Source organism: Sminthopsis crassicaudata, chromosome 1 (assembly GCF_048593235.1).
Source record: "Sminthopsis crassicaudata isolate SCR6 chromosome 1, ASM4859323v1, whole genome shotgun sequence".
NCBI lineage: Eukaryota > Metazoa > Chordata > Mammalia > Dasyuromorphia > Dasyuridae > Sminthopsis > Sminthopsis crassicaudata.
The window spans coordinates 571,409,228-571,428,023 of record NC_133617.1 but is presented as its reverse complement, the minus strand read 5'-3'; the positions used below and the strand labels follow the sequence as shown (position 1 = coordinate 571,428,023).

Here is an 18,796-nt window from a genome sequence, read left to right as displayed (position 1 = left end):
CACAATAAATACTATATAAATGACTATTTCTCCCCCCCTTTCACTTTCCCTCTCGACAGCTCTTCTAGAAGAACAATTTTTTTTAGCAAATTTTAATTTCTGTTGCCAAAGGATAATGTCTATATTGATTTTAATATATTAGGAATGGATTTTTTATTGAAATTAATCAGTTCTTGAAGGGCAGTATAATTGATCTTTACTTTCATGTCTATACAATTTAATTTATGAAAAATAAATGAACCAAAAAGTCATGTGTAGTCAATAGTAATAGTCATTCATGTTCAAATTGTGCATTCTTACAAATGTATTTAATTACAACTGCTTCAAAAGTATCCTAGATTTTCAAAAGTTTTATTGTAAGTTTGAAGACTAGACAAGGTCATACTATCATTCTACATGATTTAAGTATATACAAAACATCTGAATATTACACAGCTTGAAAGGTTGCAAAAGTCATGTGTCTCAGATAACTCTGTGCTTACTGAAACATCAGAAGCCAGAACTGAATATTAGAGTTCGTAATTTGTTATCTAGCAAAGATACACTCATTAGTACCCTTGGGTCTTCAGAATTCACACTAATCTGTATGTGATCATTCCAAAAGAGAAAGTCAATATAAAGATCAAAACCAAAGGCTGTGACAAAAGATTTATTAGGGCATAGATAAAACCAGTGTGTGTGTGTGTGTGTGTGTGTGTGTGTATTTGTGTATGTGTGTATGCATGTATTAGAATTTCCAGACCAGTGAATTAACATATGTCAAATCCTAGAAAGTTTAAATCTAGTTTAAAGTTTAAAGTTTCTGTGTGGTCTGCCTATTCAGATTTAACTGGCTTAATGTGAAGTTGAAATCCAATATTTTTGCTCCAGTTCAGGATCATTAAACAATTGATACAAAAGCTAAGGAATTCTTCACATTTTCCCACCTTGCCAAGTATAGAAACTCCAGTATTGCCAGCAAATAAGAAAAAGGCAGATGACATGTAAATCACATTTGCTCTTAGTATCAGTGAATAAATAATGCGTGTACAAGTGAAGAAATACAAAAGCAAAATAATAGAATGCCTTCCAACATATTACTGAATTTACAATTGCAACTTTACCATTGTTTTCCAAACTGATAGAAAAAAATAGTATCACTAGAAAAAAAAACCCAATATAGCATCTGATGGCATCAAAAGTGATGTTTTTCCTCCATAAATCACCACAAAGCATTAGTCTTAACATCTTGAGCTCTCTCTTCAGGCTCTTAAGGATGAAGCTATGAAACACAGTCCAAAAAAGAGATTGGTAATAAATGTAGTGAGAAAGGAATTAGGTTATTGAATTTGATTGGAAAAGGACTTTAGACTTGACATTTCATTGTGTTTTTCATGAACCAAGAAATTTTATGAGCAAAAGAACTTAAATAAAAATACACTTCAACTGGAAAATAACATAAATGGGTAACCTAATAATTGAGAAAATAGAAATCTAAGTTTTGAAAGCTAATAGGAAGAAATTATCAATAAAATATTTTAAAACAAAGCTTTATCATTAGAGCCTAAAGTGATGCTGGTTGGTCACTGATCTCCTTCTTGTTCCATTGGAAAATAATGCCACTATGATTGACTTTCTCTTTTAAATTGTTCACTATGACTGAAGACCACTTTGTATATACATCATTAAGGAATGCTGTTAACACACTTAGAGACAAGACAATAACAGTCTAGTGGCTTTTGTTATGTAGCACAAATGAAATGAAAAAAAAAACTTAAAAATTTAATGTTGTTGCACAGGACTGTAACATTTTGTACATATACATTATTTTCTTCTTTTCCTTTTATAGGACCCTTAAATTAAGTTTTTGAAAATCCTATGTCTAAGCCTTACAAAATAAATACTTATACAAATACACTTTGAAGGATCAATATTTTGTGGTGACATCTCTGTTTCTTTGTTCTACGTTTCCCTTTTTAAAAAAAAATCAAGTAACTTGAGAGATTTTGGTAGACAAAACCTCCATTTTCTATAACTAATTGTTTCCAAAATTGCTTAGAAATGTCTTTAGGGTTCCTAAAATGCAATAATATATAGAACTGGATTTCCATTTTGAAAAAAAGAGAGACTTTTGTCTTTAGGGATGTTTTTTTCCCCCATTCCCTAACTGAGACTTATGAAATGTGTTTTCTCTTAGGAACATCAGTTTCCAATCTCAGTGATATCTTATTTTATTTATTTTGGAGTGCTGGAAACAACATACAAGTTGAGCACTTTGGGCAGAATTATGCAGCCTCTATTAAAATAAGCATATTGAAGAGTAGATTTATTAACTTGGGGTCCCTGACTATTTTTTTAAAATATTGTGAGCAATTTGAACAAATTGTATTGTATGAATGTAATAGAATATCATTGTGCTATGTGCTATAAGACATGAGGAAAATGAGACTTTTAAAGACATATTGAAAAACATTTTATGGAATGATACAAATTAAAGTAAGCAAAACTAGCAGAACAATTTCTACTATAACATGGATATTATAAAAAGTGAATTATTTTGAAATTCCTGTGAACTCTAACTAAATGATTATAATTCCAGAGAATTGATAAAGATGGATACAGTCCACCTTAACACAAAGACATGTTAGACTAATAAGAAGAACAGCAGATTTATTTTGGGGAATGAACAATGTAAGAATATGTTGGATTGTGTTTTGTTGACTGTGTTTGTGAGAGAGGAGTTCCTTCCTTCTTTTCTTCCTCTTGCAAGTTGATACAAAGAGGTAGGAGGGAAAAATGAATGCTTGATAACTGAAAAAAATAAAAATTTGATAATGATTTCAATATAATTGGTTTACTTTGTAATATTATGCATTTCATTTTATACATTTAAAGCATTATTCTGAGAAAGGGAGATTCTAGTTTTTTTTTTTTTTTTTTTAATCTATCAAAGTGAGTCATGACAGACTAATAAAGCTAAGAAACCTATAGGAGGATAACATCAAACTGGGTTTGGAATTATACTGCTAATATATATATATATATTTTAAATGTGATAATTAAGGGAAAATGTAGACTTTAAAGAGTGCGAGGCCACTTTAAAATTTTTCCTTTAATAACTATATTGTCAAATGACAGTATGCTTGGGGTCAGTTATGGCTTCCTTTCAGAATATACATATACATATACATATACATATACATATACATATACATATATATATATATATATATATATATAAATGATATTTAATTGGAAAAATTTAGATCATTTAGATCTATTAAGGCCATGCACTAATGAGAGAAAACTGAATGTTATTATGTGGGGGAAAAACTTCAAGAGTTTTATAAATAGATGAAGAATAGAAGGTAGTTTTTAATATCAAAAATGAATGCATACTACAGATTTTTTCCCCAAAATGTTCAATAAATACTGACAATTGTTGGTTGGCATAAGGAAACAAGTTATTTTAAAAAGGGGAAAAAGAACAAAGCAAAACTTGTTGCTAATTTGCAGTGTCCTTTTTTTTTTTTTTAATTTTTACAAGTAGGAGGCTAGTTTCAACTTTCTCTACCTCCACATTGAGGCAACCAGAACATTCTGCATTCTCTGTTTAAAAAAAAAAAAGACACTACTCTCCTTTTCTAACATATTTCAACCAGTGTGAACAACTCTGAAAACTATGAGAAAAGTGATTCTACAGTGTGAGGAAATTAGTACATGAACAGATCTAAAGACAAAAATCAAGTTGAATCATTTAATGGGCAGACTTAGACCTCTTTAGAAAAGACAGTGAGCAGCCTACCATAAATTGAGCACTTTTTCATGAAAAAAGCAAAACAAAACATTCAGTTTCCTACAGGTTTTGCACAGTTTATTCTATGGAAATATTTTTTCAGGATATAGAGAGCAAGAATTTCCAAGCACTTCTGGGCCTTCTTAGTCCTCCTCAGTGCAGCCCAACAGCTCTGACCGCAAGGTGATCCTGCCATACCAGGACCAAGGAAGGATCCTTATGTGCCGTGCATAGATGGGAGGGTCAATGACATTTTTTCGATGTGTGTCATTATCAAAATTGCCCTGGAAAACCTAGGAAGGAAGAATGAAGAATATTAATGATGCTTGTCTTTTTTATATCCATTGAGAAGAGATATAGAGAGGAAGGCAATCAAAGGTTTTCTTAAAAAACAAACACCAAGCACTCTCTGAGAGATATAAACAATACAACGAAAGTAATTCTACACTTTAAAAATATTTTATCTCATATACTTGTACCAGAAGACACATAATTCAGTAAAAACACAGTGACCTAAAAATGGATGCTACTTGGAAGGATCTTGATGTTTTATAGCAATTGTGGGGTTTCAAGAGTAAAATCCTGGTTACTTTTCATTTCCATTGAGGTGTCAAAAGTATACTTTGAGATCACAAGGAAATTCCATCTGATTGAGGGATAAATGAACTTCAGCTTAATAAATAGTGGGACAGAAAACCAGCATCCCATATTTTAAATTACTGCAAGTGATCAAACAGTGGGATATATGTAAGCCTTCCATTATTCATTTTTGTAATTCCCTATAAAGATATAAAGTTAGTAAATTCCAAGTTCAGTTTGACATATTTAATCAAATTGCAAGTTATCCATGTATCTACTTCCATAAAAGTAGTTTGAGTCAAAATTGTATACATGCTGATAGTATAGCCAAATATTATGTTATTTTTCCTCTTGCAAACACATTGGCAAAGCATTGTGTTAAAATCATTACTTTAGTTTGCTTATAAATATTCAGAAGAAAATATTGAAATACAACAAATCATCCACTCTTCAAATGCCCTAAGTAGTAAAGTCACATGGTCATTGATTCGAGTTATCATTCATGTAGGAATAGGGATAGAAATTTTGATTTTACATATATATATTATATATGTATATAATATATATGTATATAATATATATGTATTTATAGAAATATACAAATTCCCTGTGACCAAAGAAGAATTAGAGATCATTATTGATCACAAAATAGAAAATTTTGATATATCAAGTTAAAAAGTTTTTATACAAACAAAACCAATGCAGACAAGATTATAAGGGGAGCAATAAACTGGGAAAACATTTTTACAGTCAAAGGTTCTGATAAAGGCCTCATTTCCAAAATATATAGAGAACTGACTAATTTATAAGAAATCAAGCCATTCTCCAATTGATGAATGGTCAAAGGATATGAACAGACAATTTTTGGATGAAGAAATGGAAACCATTTCTAACCACATGAAAAAATGCTCCAAATCATTATTGATAACAGAAATGCAAATTAAGAAAACTCTGAGATACCACTACACACCTTTCAAATTGGCTAAGATGACAGGCAAAGATAATGATGAATTTTGGAGGGGACGTGGGAACACTGGGACACTGGTACATTGTTGGTGGAATTATGAATGCATCCAACAATTCTGGAGAGCAATTTGGAACTATGCTCAAAAAGTTATCAAACTGTCCATACCCTTTGATTCAGCAATGTTACTTCTGAGCTTATATCCCAAAGAGATATTAAAGAAGGAAAAGGGACTCATTTGCACAAAAAATGTTTGTGGCAGCCTTTTGTACAGTGGCTAGAAACTGGAAATTGAATGGATGGCCATCAATTGGAGAATGGCTGAATAAGTTATGGTATATGACTGTTATGGAATATTATTGTTCTGTAAGAAATGACCAGCAGGATGATTTCAGAAAGGCCTGGAGATACTTACTTGAACTGATACTGAGATGACCAGAACTAGGAGATCATTATACTCTTCAACAACAATACTATATGATAATCAGTTCTGATGATCAATGGCTCTCTTCAACAATGAGATGAACTGAAACAGTTCTAATTGTTCTATAATGAAGAGAACCAGCTACACCCAGTGAAAGAACTATAGAAAATGAGAGTGGACCACAACATAACATTTCCACTCTTGTTTTTGTCCACTTGCATCTTTGTTTTCCTTCTCAGGTTATTTTTATCTTATTTCTAAATCCAATTTTCCTGGTGCAGTAAGATAACTGTATAAATGTGTATACATATATTGTATTTAACATATACTTTAACATATTTAACATGTATTTGTCTATCTGCCATCTAGGGGAGGGGGTGGGGGAAAGGACGGGAAAAGTTGTAATAGAAGGTTTTGCAATGGTCAATGCTGAAAATTTACCCATGTATATGTCTTGTAAATAAAAAGCTGTAATAAAAAAAAAAGAAAAAAAAAAGAAATATACAAATTCCCTAATGAAAAAATCTTCCCCCTCAATGCAGATTGGTACCTTCTCTGAAACTTGTAGTATTAGTTGCCTAAGGCACTGAAAGAGGGTAAATTGCATGAAGCATTATCATTGATTGTGCCTTTGGTATATTCTGTGCTTCAGATGTGAGACAGCTTGCCACACAATGTTTCTCCTGGGACACATAAAACACAGTGAAGTATAAACATGGACAGAGAGAGAAATCCATCCAAATAACACCACAGGGATATACTTCTATAAAATGACAAGGTTTCACCTGGATTTCTTGGTTTTCTTCCTATCAGTGAATAGAGCTCTATAGAGCCAGTTGAAGAGTCAGTTTGGGAACCTTAGTTCTAAAACCTAGCCTCTACTTGTACATGCTTCCTAAGAACAGGTTCATATTGAAAGAGAATCTAATATCTTACTGATGCTATTGGTGTTGGCTGTTGCCTTTCTGCTCCTCACTTCAGTTTTCTTGTCTCATAATGATAAATATTATTAAAGCAAAAAAAGCATATATCACATATAGCAAACAATAGAACAAGGAACAGGTGAAAAAAGTATTTCTCTTTTATATTCTCATGTATAGGAACCAAAGAAGCTTATCTTTGGTTTTCCCAGTTTGAATTGTAATACCATGGCTCTATTTTTGAATTTAACTCGTCTCAGAAAAGGAAATGTGATCTTTCTACAATTGTTTTAGGTTGATTTGGTCCTTAACTCTGACATGTTTGAAGAAAAAAAATCTTCAAAACTTACAAATTTCAATTTGTTAAATACCTGATAGCTACAGGAAGGTTTTTACTTTTCTTGTTTAGAATCAAAATTAACTAATAGGAGATCTGACAGTAAAATTATGGGGGAAAAAGCAACCCCAACACCAGGTAGTAGAAAATGAAATATATTGCTTCAAGAGGACTGAAATGAAAAGTAAAAGATAAGAAATAATGCCCTTTAGAAGGAGTTGGTTCAGTCACACATGAGCAATAAAGGTGCTCTGGAAGTAGTAAAAATAAAATAAAAAAAGATACTCTGCTTCAAAGCATAAGGTGTTGGTGACACTGATTAATATTAAGCACAGAAAAGACAGGGTAACTTCACTGTAAGTTAGTGAGAAAAATCTACTTTCAATAGATGGTGAAAGTAAAATATCACATTATCTGATATGGAGAACATATTTTGACTTAACATAAAAACTTATCCCCCAGGTCATTTTTATGAATTCATATTTTCTGGAGATAATAATATTGAACTCTGGTAAGTGTAGAATCTTTTTTTTTCTCTTATGGGAATTAAAATCCCTGAATTAATGCTCTTGAGTAGAAGATGGGAGCAAGTACAAGAGGAAAAACAAGGAAAGAAAATGAGGAAAAAGAAGAGAAATAAAGAGAAGAGGAGGGGAGAAGAAAAAGAGAAATGAGAGTAGAAAGAAAAAGGAGGACAATGAGAAGGAGAAAGAAAAACAAAAGTCTCATTTAGTCAAAGTAACTTTGATCTTATAGGCACACAATACAATATTTCACCTAAGGAAATACGAATATAAAACCCCAAAGACATTGCCTTTGCAACAATGGAGTATAAGCTTTCTGGCTTCCTGCATACTCCCTGAAGCACAGTGTTGTTTTCAAAAGGCTTACAGGATTTTGGTGCCACCATTTGATACAGAAATCTAAAATCTAATTTTGCTACATTGTTGTGGCAAGCATGGATAACTTTGGAAGTCCTGGTTTAGATTCATAAACTTTTCTTGCAAAGTTTGCAGTCTACTCAAATAGAGTTCTATGTATGTTGATCCCAGGGAAGGAAGAAAGAGTGTTAACAATTTCCATTCTAGACTACTAATCTGTAGCTTAGATTTCAAATAGGAATTATTAGTTCCTCAAGCATTACTTGAGCATAACTGACATAAAGTAACTAATGGAGAACAAGTTTTGAGAATCAAAACTATGAATAAACTGATTACTAATTTCTCATTTCAGGGTATGAAGGTTGGAGAAATAGTTAAATTTTTCCACATAGATTTAAACAAGTGATATTGAACATAGCATAGGAGTTACAATTTATATCTAAAATAGTCAAACAGTACCAAGATCATAACAATGAAACTAGAAACAAACGGATTTATTCTCATCTCCATGTAACAAGGAAAAGAGGTAAGTTTGAAAATATAGATTTTCAAAAATGTTATCATGCATATGTAGGCAAATCCTTCCTGGCTATATATTACTAGTGAAACACTGCTGATAATGTCATCACTATTCATTACTTGGAAGAAGATTTCTAAGTCAGAATTTTTTTCAGTGACTTCAGAGAACATATTTTAAAAGGTATGCAACCATATACACTATAAAACAATAAACATTTACATTCAGTTGAATTTCTGAAAAAAAAATGAGGAGGTATAAACTCTAATCCACAAGCAAAAATCTGTTGCATGTGAGAGTCTTTTACAAAAAATTGCACAGATGTTTTAAATTGGAGAGAAGTCTATTAGCTAATTATCTGGTGACAAGTTAATTGATGAATTAAAATATGATATTGCTTTTATTCTCAACATATGGAACTTGAGGAAACCTGTGTTTTGGATATGTATCATAATTGATACCTTGAAAAAAGAGGTATAAGTTAAGAGTAAGGATTAGTAGAATGCCTTCTATCTTCTTCTTCTTTTTTTTTTTTTTTGAAAAAATCACTTTATTATAAAATTTTTGACAGTATATATGCATGAGTAATTTTTTTTATAATATTATCCCTTGTAATCATTTTTCCAAATTATCCCCTCCCTCCCTCTACTCCCCTAGATGACAGACAAACCCATACATTTTACATGTGTTACAGTATAACCTAGATACAATATATGTGTGTAAATCTAATTTTCTTGTTGCACGTTAAGTATTAGATTCCGAAGGTATAAGTAACCTGGGTAGATGGACAGTAGTGCTAACAATTTACATTCACTTCCCAGTGTTTCTTCTCTGGGTGTAGTTGTTTCTGTCCATCATTGATCAACTGGAAGTGAGTTGGATCTTCTTTATGTTGAAGATATCCACTTCCATCAGAATATATCTTCATAAAACATAGAAGTGTACAGCGATCTTCTGGTTCTATTCATTTCACTCAGCATCAGTTGATGTAAGTCTTTCCAAACCTCTCTGTATTCCTCCTGCTGGTCATTTCTTACAGAGCAGTAATATTCCATAACCCTCATACACCATAACCTACCCAACCATTCTCCAATTGATGGACATCCACCCATCCTCCAATTTCTAGCCACTATGAAAAGAGCTGCCACAAACACTTTGGCACATACAGGTCCCCTTCCCCCCTTTAGTATTTCCTTGGGATATAACTACTGGGCTTATATTCCAAAGAGATCTTAAAGGAGGGAAAGGGACCTACACGTGCAAAAATATTTGTGGCAACCGTTTTTTTGTAGTGGCAAGAAATGGAAACTTGAATGGATGCCCATTATTTGGAGAATGAAAAAGTTATGGTACATGAATGTCATGGAATATTATTATTGATCTATAAGAAATGATCAGCAGGATGATTTTTTTATTTTTTATTTTTTATTAATTTTTATAATTATAACATTTTCTTTGACAGTACATATTCATAGGTATTTTTTTTACAACATTATCCTTGTACTCCCTTCGGTTCCAATTTTTTCCCCTCCTTCCCTCCACCCCCTCCCCTAGATGGCAGGCATTCCCATACATATTAAATATCTTATAGTATATCCTAGGTACAATATATATGTGCAGAACTGAATTTTGTTGTTGTTGTTGCAAAGGAAGGATTGTATTGGGAAGCTAAAAATAATCTGGGAAGAAAAACAAAACAAAACAAAACAAAACAGTGCACACAGTTTATATTCATTTCCCAGTGTTCCTTTTCTGGATGTAGCTGATTCTGCCCATCATTAATCAATTGGAATTGGATTATCTCTTCTCTATGTTGAAGATATCCACTTCCATAAGAATACATCCTCATACAGTATCATTGTTGAGGTGTATAATGATCTCCTGGTTCTGCTCGTTTCACTTAGCATCAGTTGATGTAAGTCTCTCCAATCCTCTCTGTATTCCTCCTGTTGGTCATTTCTTACAAAACAATAATATTCCATAACATTCAAATACCATAATTTACCCAACCATTCTCCAATTGATGGACATCCATTAGTTTTCCAGTTTCTAGCCACTATGAAAAGGGCTGCCACAAACATTTTGGCACATACCGGTCCCTTTCCCTTCTTTAGTATTTCCTTGGGATATAAGCCCAGGAGTAGCACTGCTGGGTCAAAGGGTATGCACATTTTGATAACTTTTTGGGCATAAGTCCAGATTGCTCTCCAGAATGGTTGGATTCTTTCACAACTCCACTAACAATGCATCAGTGTCCCAGTTTTCCCACAGCCCCTCCAACATTAATCATTATTTGTTCCTGTCATCTTAGCCAATCTGACAGGTGTGTAATGATATCTCAGAGTTGTCTTAATTTGCATTTCTCTGATCAATAGTGATTTGGAACACTCTTTCATATGAGTGGAAATAGTTTCAATTTCATCATCTGAAAATTGTCTATTCATATCCTTTGACCATTTATCAATTGGAGAATGGCTTGATTTCTTATAAATTAAAGTCAATTCTCTGTATATTTTGGAGATGAAGCCTTTATCAGAACCTTTAACTGTAAAAATGTTTTCCCAATTTGTTACTTCCCTTATAATCTTGTTTGCATTAGTTTTGTTTGTGCAGAAACTTTTTAATTTGGTGTAATCAAAATGTTCTATTTTGTGATCAATAATGGTCTCTAGTTCTCCCTTGGACACAAACTCCTTCCTCCTGAAGTCTGAGAGGTAAACCATCCCATGTTCCTCCAGTTTATTTATGATTTTGTTCTTATTCCTAAATCTTGGACCCATTTTGATCTTATCTTAGTATGTGGTGTTAAATGTGGGTCCATGCCTAATTTCTGCCATGCTAATTTCCAGTTTTCCCAGCAGTTTTTGCCAAATAATGAATTCTTATCCCAAAATTTGGGATCTTTGGGTTTGTCAAACACAGGATTGCTATTTTCATTCACTATCTTGCCCTGTGAACCTAATCTATTCCACTAATCAATTGTCAATACCAAATGGTTTTGGTGACTGTTTCTTTATAATATAGTTCTAGATCAGGTACAGCTAGACCACCTTCATTTAATTTTTTTCATTACTTCCCTTGAAATTCTCGACCTTTTGTTGTTCCATATTAATTCTGTTATTTTTATAGGTCATTAAAATAGTTTCTTGGGAGTCTGATTGGTATAGCACTAAATAAATAGATTAGTTTAGGGAGTATTGTCATCTTAATTATATTCACTTGGCCTATCCAAGAGCACTTAATGTCTTTCCAAAGCACTTAATGTTTTTCCAATCTATCTTCTTTTGCTAGAAAAATGATTGATTCAGTTCTCTTAGGTCACCTATTCTCTCATATTGAGAAGAATGTATGTCAAAAACTTGTAAAGATTTAATTCTCAGCATGTGGTAGCAAATTATATTATTAATCTGGAAATCAATTTTTTTTTCTTGGATACCAGTGGAACATGATGGTGTAAACCAAAAGATCCACATAATATTAAGCATCATTAGATAGGATATTAAAATCAGCTATTAGTATGCTTATAAATAAAGGATGAAACAACTTCTAGAGCTATAGAAGAATTAGTAGTTTTGGAGTCAAATATAAGTACCAAAGACCAATCTTTGCTACTTATCCCTGTGTGATTTTCAACAATTCATTTAATTGAGTCTTAGTTTGCTCCTATATATTATTATCTAGAGCTATGGTTTCATTCAGATATATATTCTCTTATCAATATTTGATTAATCAATGTTAAAAAAAAAAACTATTTAGCTGAGCTATACACATTTGTAATATGAGCTTTAATTTTCTTTTTCATGCAGGGAATGTGAGCAGAGTTGGATGGAGAAAATAGGAAAAAGTAACTGGAAAACAAAACAAGAGATATTAAATATGTATATGTATATACACACATACATCCATATTCATAAACACACATATCCACACATAGTAGTGCCACATAATCCTAAAGAATGGTGACAAATTCTAAAGCTTAGAATTAGCTGTGGCTGATGAGAAAAGCTAATGATAACAAAAGAAATCTCCCACAGTTTTTAATGATTTATTGTATAAATAAAGTTAATAGGGGTATTGTTGGGTCAGAGGATAAGAAGGGTAGGATGTGAAGGGAGAAGGAACATTTTCTCAATCTTTACTGTGCTTGCCTACATAGAATTAGAGTATTTCCATTTCCTTGTTTAATTCTAGGCACCACCACTTAGCAGAGTGACTAGCACATAGTATGGGTGAGATTATTACCTGACTATATTCTCAGATACTGAAAGAATTTGCACATAGCATTGTGGGATCACAGTTATATTTGAAAGATCATGGAGAAGAAGAGATAACCAAGGACTATAACAGTGTACATATTTCCTTGATTTTCAGAACAGGGAAGATAATGGAGTTTCCATTGGCCAGTGAGATTGACTTCAAATCCTGGGAAAAGACTTGAATGAATATTTTCAAGAGCTGGGGAATGCTCAGAAATGTGAGCAATATTTATGAAGAGTTACCATGGCTAACTCTTGAATAACTTGGCCCTAGATTGCTAAATATTTTTAAAATGAATAACTGGGATTAGAAATATAGACGGCAGTTCACCAAGTGTGCATATATTAAGAAGATAGGAAAGATATATAATACACTTGACAGACTCAAGATATAAAAATAACAAGAAAAGCTCGATCATTGGAATCTAATATGTCCTTCCTTAATCTAATCTAATAATATGTCCTTAAATAAAGAGAAGTATCAAGGCATACATACACTTAAAAAAAATGTTACCTCACATACAAAATAGGTGCCGTGTGGTTAGATAGCCATTTGCCTTAATTAATTTCAGAAGATTAAAGTACTAAATGCTTCATAGCAGTAATTAGTGTGCAATTGTGGTAGTCAAAACATTAATATTATCAGATAATATTAGGGGAGATATGATTTCCAGGCAGAATCATATTGTGGATAAAACAACACTTTTGGAATTGTTCTGCCACTTGCTATCTGTGTACCCTGTGTAAATCATCCAATTTCTTTGTTTTTGATAATTTTGAAGGTCTCTTTCAAAACTAAGAGTCTATGGCTTCTATTTCTTTGAACTGTGTACTTGTCCTTTTCAGGGGAAAATTGGGAGTAGGAATCTTTCTAACATCCTTCTTGGATGCAAAGAAATTTTTGTGTCCTCTGTTTGTTCTTTATCAGTCTCTATGTGTTAGTGTTTTTGAGCAACTAGAATTTTATAAATGTTAGCATACTTTCTTCTGGTTTGCAATAAGGTAGTTTTTAAAGATTCTGATTTCGATTTCACCACAGTTCCATTTTGCAAAATCAAACAACTTTGATGGATTGTGGGAATTTTCTGTTTCATAATACTATGTCAACATTCATATATGTTAAAATAACTTTTATTGAGTGTTTTTCCCAACAATCACCTCTGAACTGGCTTTTATTAAATTATTTCATTACAAATTCCATATAATTAGCCTTCTTATAAATTCATGAGCCATCTATTCTAAGAAATAGTTATTTGACTTATTCAGAAACTCTCTATTATCTTATCCCTCTATTTTCTTCACAGGGTTTTCTTTGCTGCTGCATAATATAGATGATTCCTAAAAATGGTCTTTAGATTTTTTCCCTTTCTTTACTTATATTCCCTTGCTAGAAAATCAAATTAATGCCCACAGCTTAACACTTATTTCTAAATTGATGACTTTCTATCTATATCACTGCTCTGCCATTTCACAAGTTCCTTTACTATATTGATAACTATGTGTTAGATATTTCCGCCTAAACATCCTGATAGATCTAAAATTGAATTAATCATGATACCATATTGTAGCATCTTAGTAAAATCAGTTTTTGCTTACTACTAATATACTGAGTAAAATTATTTTTCCCAATTGGAAAAAAGGACTGAAGGATGTTTGGAGGCAGAAATTGTGAACTTTGGGAACTTCATGAAAAGAAGATGTGGACACCAGTGAAATGGTCAGACAAATGCAAGTGAAATGTTTTGTTATCCTACAATGAATGTAATCATGAAAAATTGAATTCTTTTTTGGGCTTACTGATCTACTGGTTAAAGAATGGTCTTCTAGTACATTTAATTCTTTAGCTATCTTCAGGACCTGGATAATGTATGCATTCTTTCTTACACCCCCCCAATTTATTAATCATAGTAAATTTTTTTTTTTTTTTTTTTTTTTTGGTGAGGCTGGATTAAGTGACTTGCCAGGGTCACATAGCTAGGAAGTGTTAAGTGTCTGAGACCACATTTGAACTTGGGTCCTCCTGAGTTCAAGGCTGGTTCTCTATCCACTGCGCCACCTAGCTGCCCCAATCATAATGATTTTCAGAATCCAGATAAGGCCGACTCAGAGATCATATTGACAAACCCTTCTATTTGAAGATGAAACCAAAGAATCTTGCACTGCTGGGACTCCACATAGGCCTAGCCAAAATTTCTATCACTCTTAAATTCACTTATCACAACTTTAGGGACAGTTTAACCACACATACGTCTGTCAATAATGTCACTATCAGGAGACCATACTTTCATTCTCAAGGGGGAGCATGAGTAAGGGAAGGCAATCACTAAAATTTTGCTTATTTTAGTGCTCTACAGAGTTATTCTTCAGTTCTGAATTAATAGATAGTTGATAGTGATTTTAAGATTTCCTTTAAACAAATCAGTGGAAAATATATATGTATATGTATACATGAATATATGTGTATGTATATATACATATATATACATATATATATATATATGAAGCTAAATATATTTCATTTTAAATTCATGGCATCTCTTTTTTAATAATGTAAACTTGAATTTCAACAATTATATTAGAATTAAAAGGTAAATTGTTATTTTTATGTGCATATTTTTGTTTTATAAACAACTTTTTTGAAATGTGTTTAATGGAAAAGATAAAGTCAATCTGCAATAAATGGGAAAGTCATCTCAATATGATCAAGTTTTTTAGTTTGCTTTTTAAAAACATATTGCAGCTATTAATTCACACATCACCATTGATTCTCTGAATGACCTTTGGCTAATGACATTTCTGAAGAACATTTTTCTTTCCCATACAAAACAGGAATAAAATTTGTTTAGATTGCCTTTCAGAATTTTCACAACAATCATCCAATGATATATTGCATGTGAAGGCAGTTTCATTATTGAAGGTAAAATCTCATTATTGTTCATGTTAATATTATTATTCATACTATTGCTACCATACCACAATTATTGAAAGGAGTAAGGAATGACCAATGGTCATCTTTGCAATGTCATGTAGTGTCAAGTCCTGATATTTCATATAAACTTCCCATAGGGATTTCAAAGGAGGATATAGATGAGAGTTACACAGGATGGGCAGCTGTTGACAGGTTTTAATCAGTACCATTGAATAAGACTCAGGATTGATAACATAGACTTAAGAAAGTAGTGAATGGCTGGAAATCATTGTAATGTAATGATGCAGAATGTAAATGACTAGTGTAAATTATAAAGAGCATAGGAATGTATTAGCTGTTCTCATAGGAAATTAAATGTAGGTTCAAGCAAATTATCATTGATTTCCATTAAGAAAGTCTTTGATTACCAATCTTTATATGATGCGGCTGAACTATTAAAACTGGTTTTGATCTGTAACTTGCAGAAATCATTCTTATTAGCTTATTGTCACATCTAATAAGTACTTATATCTATGAAACACACATTAATTCAACACTATCTCGACATTTTGTTTAGATTCCAGAAAAAAATAATCTAATATATAAATTCAATCTCCTCCTAATGATAAAATATAGACTTCTTAATCTAAGGAAAAATGTTTTATTGAACAAATATGTGGCAGTCAAATTGTGTTTTCCCCAGTGAATATTATTGTGTATAGGAAAGAACTGCTGAAAGGTTCTTAGAAGGCACCAAGTTTGTGGGAGAGACCTGACATGCTGATGACTGATTTAGATTATGAAGAATATCCAGTGGAAATTAGAATTAAATGTAAGATTAGGGAACAAAAAGAGATTTAAGAAATGGAATTGAAAAAATAATGGAGGCCAGTAAGATGTATGTGGGGAATGTGGAACATGAGTTATTGAGTCCTTTGGATTATTAACTTTTTTCTATTATTCCATGACATAGAATAATGTTTTTATGTATGGAATTTGCCCAAAATAAGGGAATACTTGAATTTTAGCTGAACTTCTTTTACATATTATTTCTATGACCAGGATGAAATTCTCTAAGCAAGGCTTTAAGGCTACATTTTACAGAAAGTTTTGCTCATCTACAAAAATGGAGGAAGTTTTTATACTGGATCACTTTCTGTGCTTTCAGAAGAAACCACAGTTCTAGATAATGAATGTCCTCCTCAAAATGTGAATGTGTTCATTTGGTAATGGGTATATATGTTAATCTAGTCCACTTGAGCTGACAATGGGGTCTAAACAAATGTTCTGTTTGGATAAAAGACCTATTATTACTTCTAATTATCTATAAATTAATAGTTATTAAAGCATGACCCTGAAATTTAGCATGCTTCCATTGCACTTTCCCTGGAGAATTTAGAACTATAATTTTCAACTCATCTTTCCTCATTTTGTTCACTATCAAAAAGTATTGACCGCAGCTACAAATAGATACTTGGCTTTTTAAGACAAAACCTCTGGCCAAAGGCATTGTGATTAAAATAAACATCATCAAAACATGAATTCTGGCCATTATTTCATTAATTACACTTTCTTGGAGAATTTACCAATACACCAAAATCATATGACTAATTTATAGTATTTGAATATATCCTCTGTAAACCCCAATTGAACATTATCAGTCAAAGGTAGAAGATACAATACATAAAACAGAATCTATTGTTAAGCTAAATTTGTAATATTTCAAGAGCATCTTGGGCTCTCTATTCTTCATTAAGAAATTAGTTTTAAAGAGAATAGCATATTTATGCACAAAGGAGCTGTAATTATTAATAGATTATAATAGTCTTTTTTTCTTCTGAAAATAGTATGCTAGATTATTGATAATATTTCAAAGAATTTCAGAGTTAGCTACTAACCTCTAAGCCATGTAATTCAACACATATGAATTCCTAAAAAATCAACAAAAAGAACAACTATTCATTACAAAACAAAACTAAAAGCTATCGCAGAATATTTCTACTACCTGGGCAGCATCCTGATTGGAAGCAAGAAAATGATGAATCCTCATTGCAGAGCAGTTGAAGCAATAAAATGGCCAACAGAGGAGTTACAAACAAGCAAACATTACTGGGTATAAGTTACACTTGAGGATACTAACTTAAAATATAAGTATAAGGGCTTCCTATGAGAAAAGACTACAAATATACAAACTCTGCTAAAATACATACACTGCATCTGTTAAAAATGTACATAACTGGCACATAATTAGCCAAATGAAATAAGGTCTTGATTTCAGCTCCAACATGATGCATTGTATTTCTCTTCTCTGTATGTCCTATCTATTACTTTGTGGGTAAGGGGAGGGAAAAAGGCAAGGGGAGAAAGAGAAAAGGGGGAAAAAGGGAGATTTCAGCTTTTCAAATGTTATTCCAAAAAAGAAAGACAAAGCTATACCCAGATCAAGTAGTATCATTGGCACTATGATTCCAAATAGTCTTAAAGAGAGGGTCCCATTAAGGACTAAAAAACTATAATTCCAACAAGCAATTTAACATTAAAAAAGGTAGATCTTCTCTTTGCAGTTTAGGTTCTCCCACTCTTCATATACAACTATGACTATGACTACTACTACTATTACTACTACTACCACCACTGTTTACCAAAAGTTCCCAACTCCTTTGGCTACAAGGTAATAAGTACTTCTCCATTTATTTCATTTCACAGCCAGTGAAAAGAGGCAGAGAAAAAGAAAAGAAGAGTGAAAGAACTGTCTTCCTCCCCTTTTTCTCCTCATGACTTTACCATCCTATTTCTAGTGAAATACAAAAACTATCCTTTTTTTAATGGTCTTAATTGCTGTTCTTCAGTTCTTCCTTAAGAGATAAGCTTGTATTTAATGTCTGTACTTCATGTTACTCTCATTTAAGTGTGCTGCATCAAGTTTTCATTGAATCGGTGAACTTTAATTAAACAGGAGTTAGAAATAATGTAGTACAGAATGATCTGGAAAAGGGATCTCCTCTATGACCTCCAAGGATAGGGAAACTCTCTGCTTCTGCTTTGGGCAATATCTAGAAGAATGCTATTTTTTCTGTATATTTAGTTGAAATTTGCTTCTTTGGAATTTTCAATGTGTTCCAAGTTTTATTCTCCAGATCAAATCAAACTGCTATTTGCCAGCCTTCAAATACTTGAAAACAGATTAAGTCCCCATTAAGACTTTTCTTCTTCAGGCTAAATAATACAGTTCTTT

The 18,796-nt window shown here is 32.2% G+C and overlaps 1 protein-coding gene across 2 annotated transcripts in view; it reads right to left on the bottom strand.

Moving 5' to 3' along the window:
- Positions 1 to 258: 258 nt before the first annotated feature.
- Positions 259 to 18,796, bottom strand: part of EDIL3 (EGF like repeats and discoidin domains 3) — a 685,096-nt gene continuing 666,558 nt past the window's right edge. For both annotated transcript variants that reach the window (XM_074282146.1, XM_074282145.1), the window contains one exon: positions 259 to 4,068. In XM_074282146.1, the coding sequence (XP_074138247.1) occupies positions 3,919 to 4,068 (150 nt within the window). In that variant the 3' untranslated portion in view covers positions 259 to 3,918. The remainder of the gene's footprint in view (positions 4,069 to 18,796) is intronic.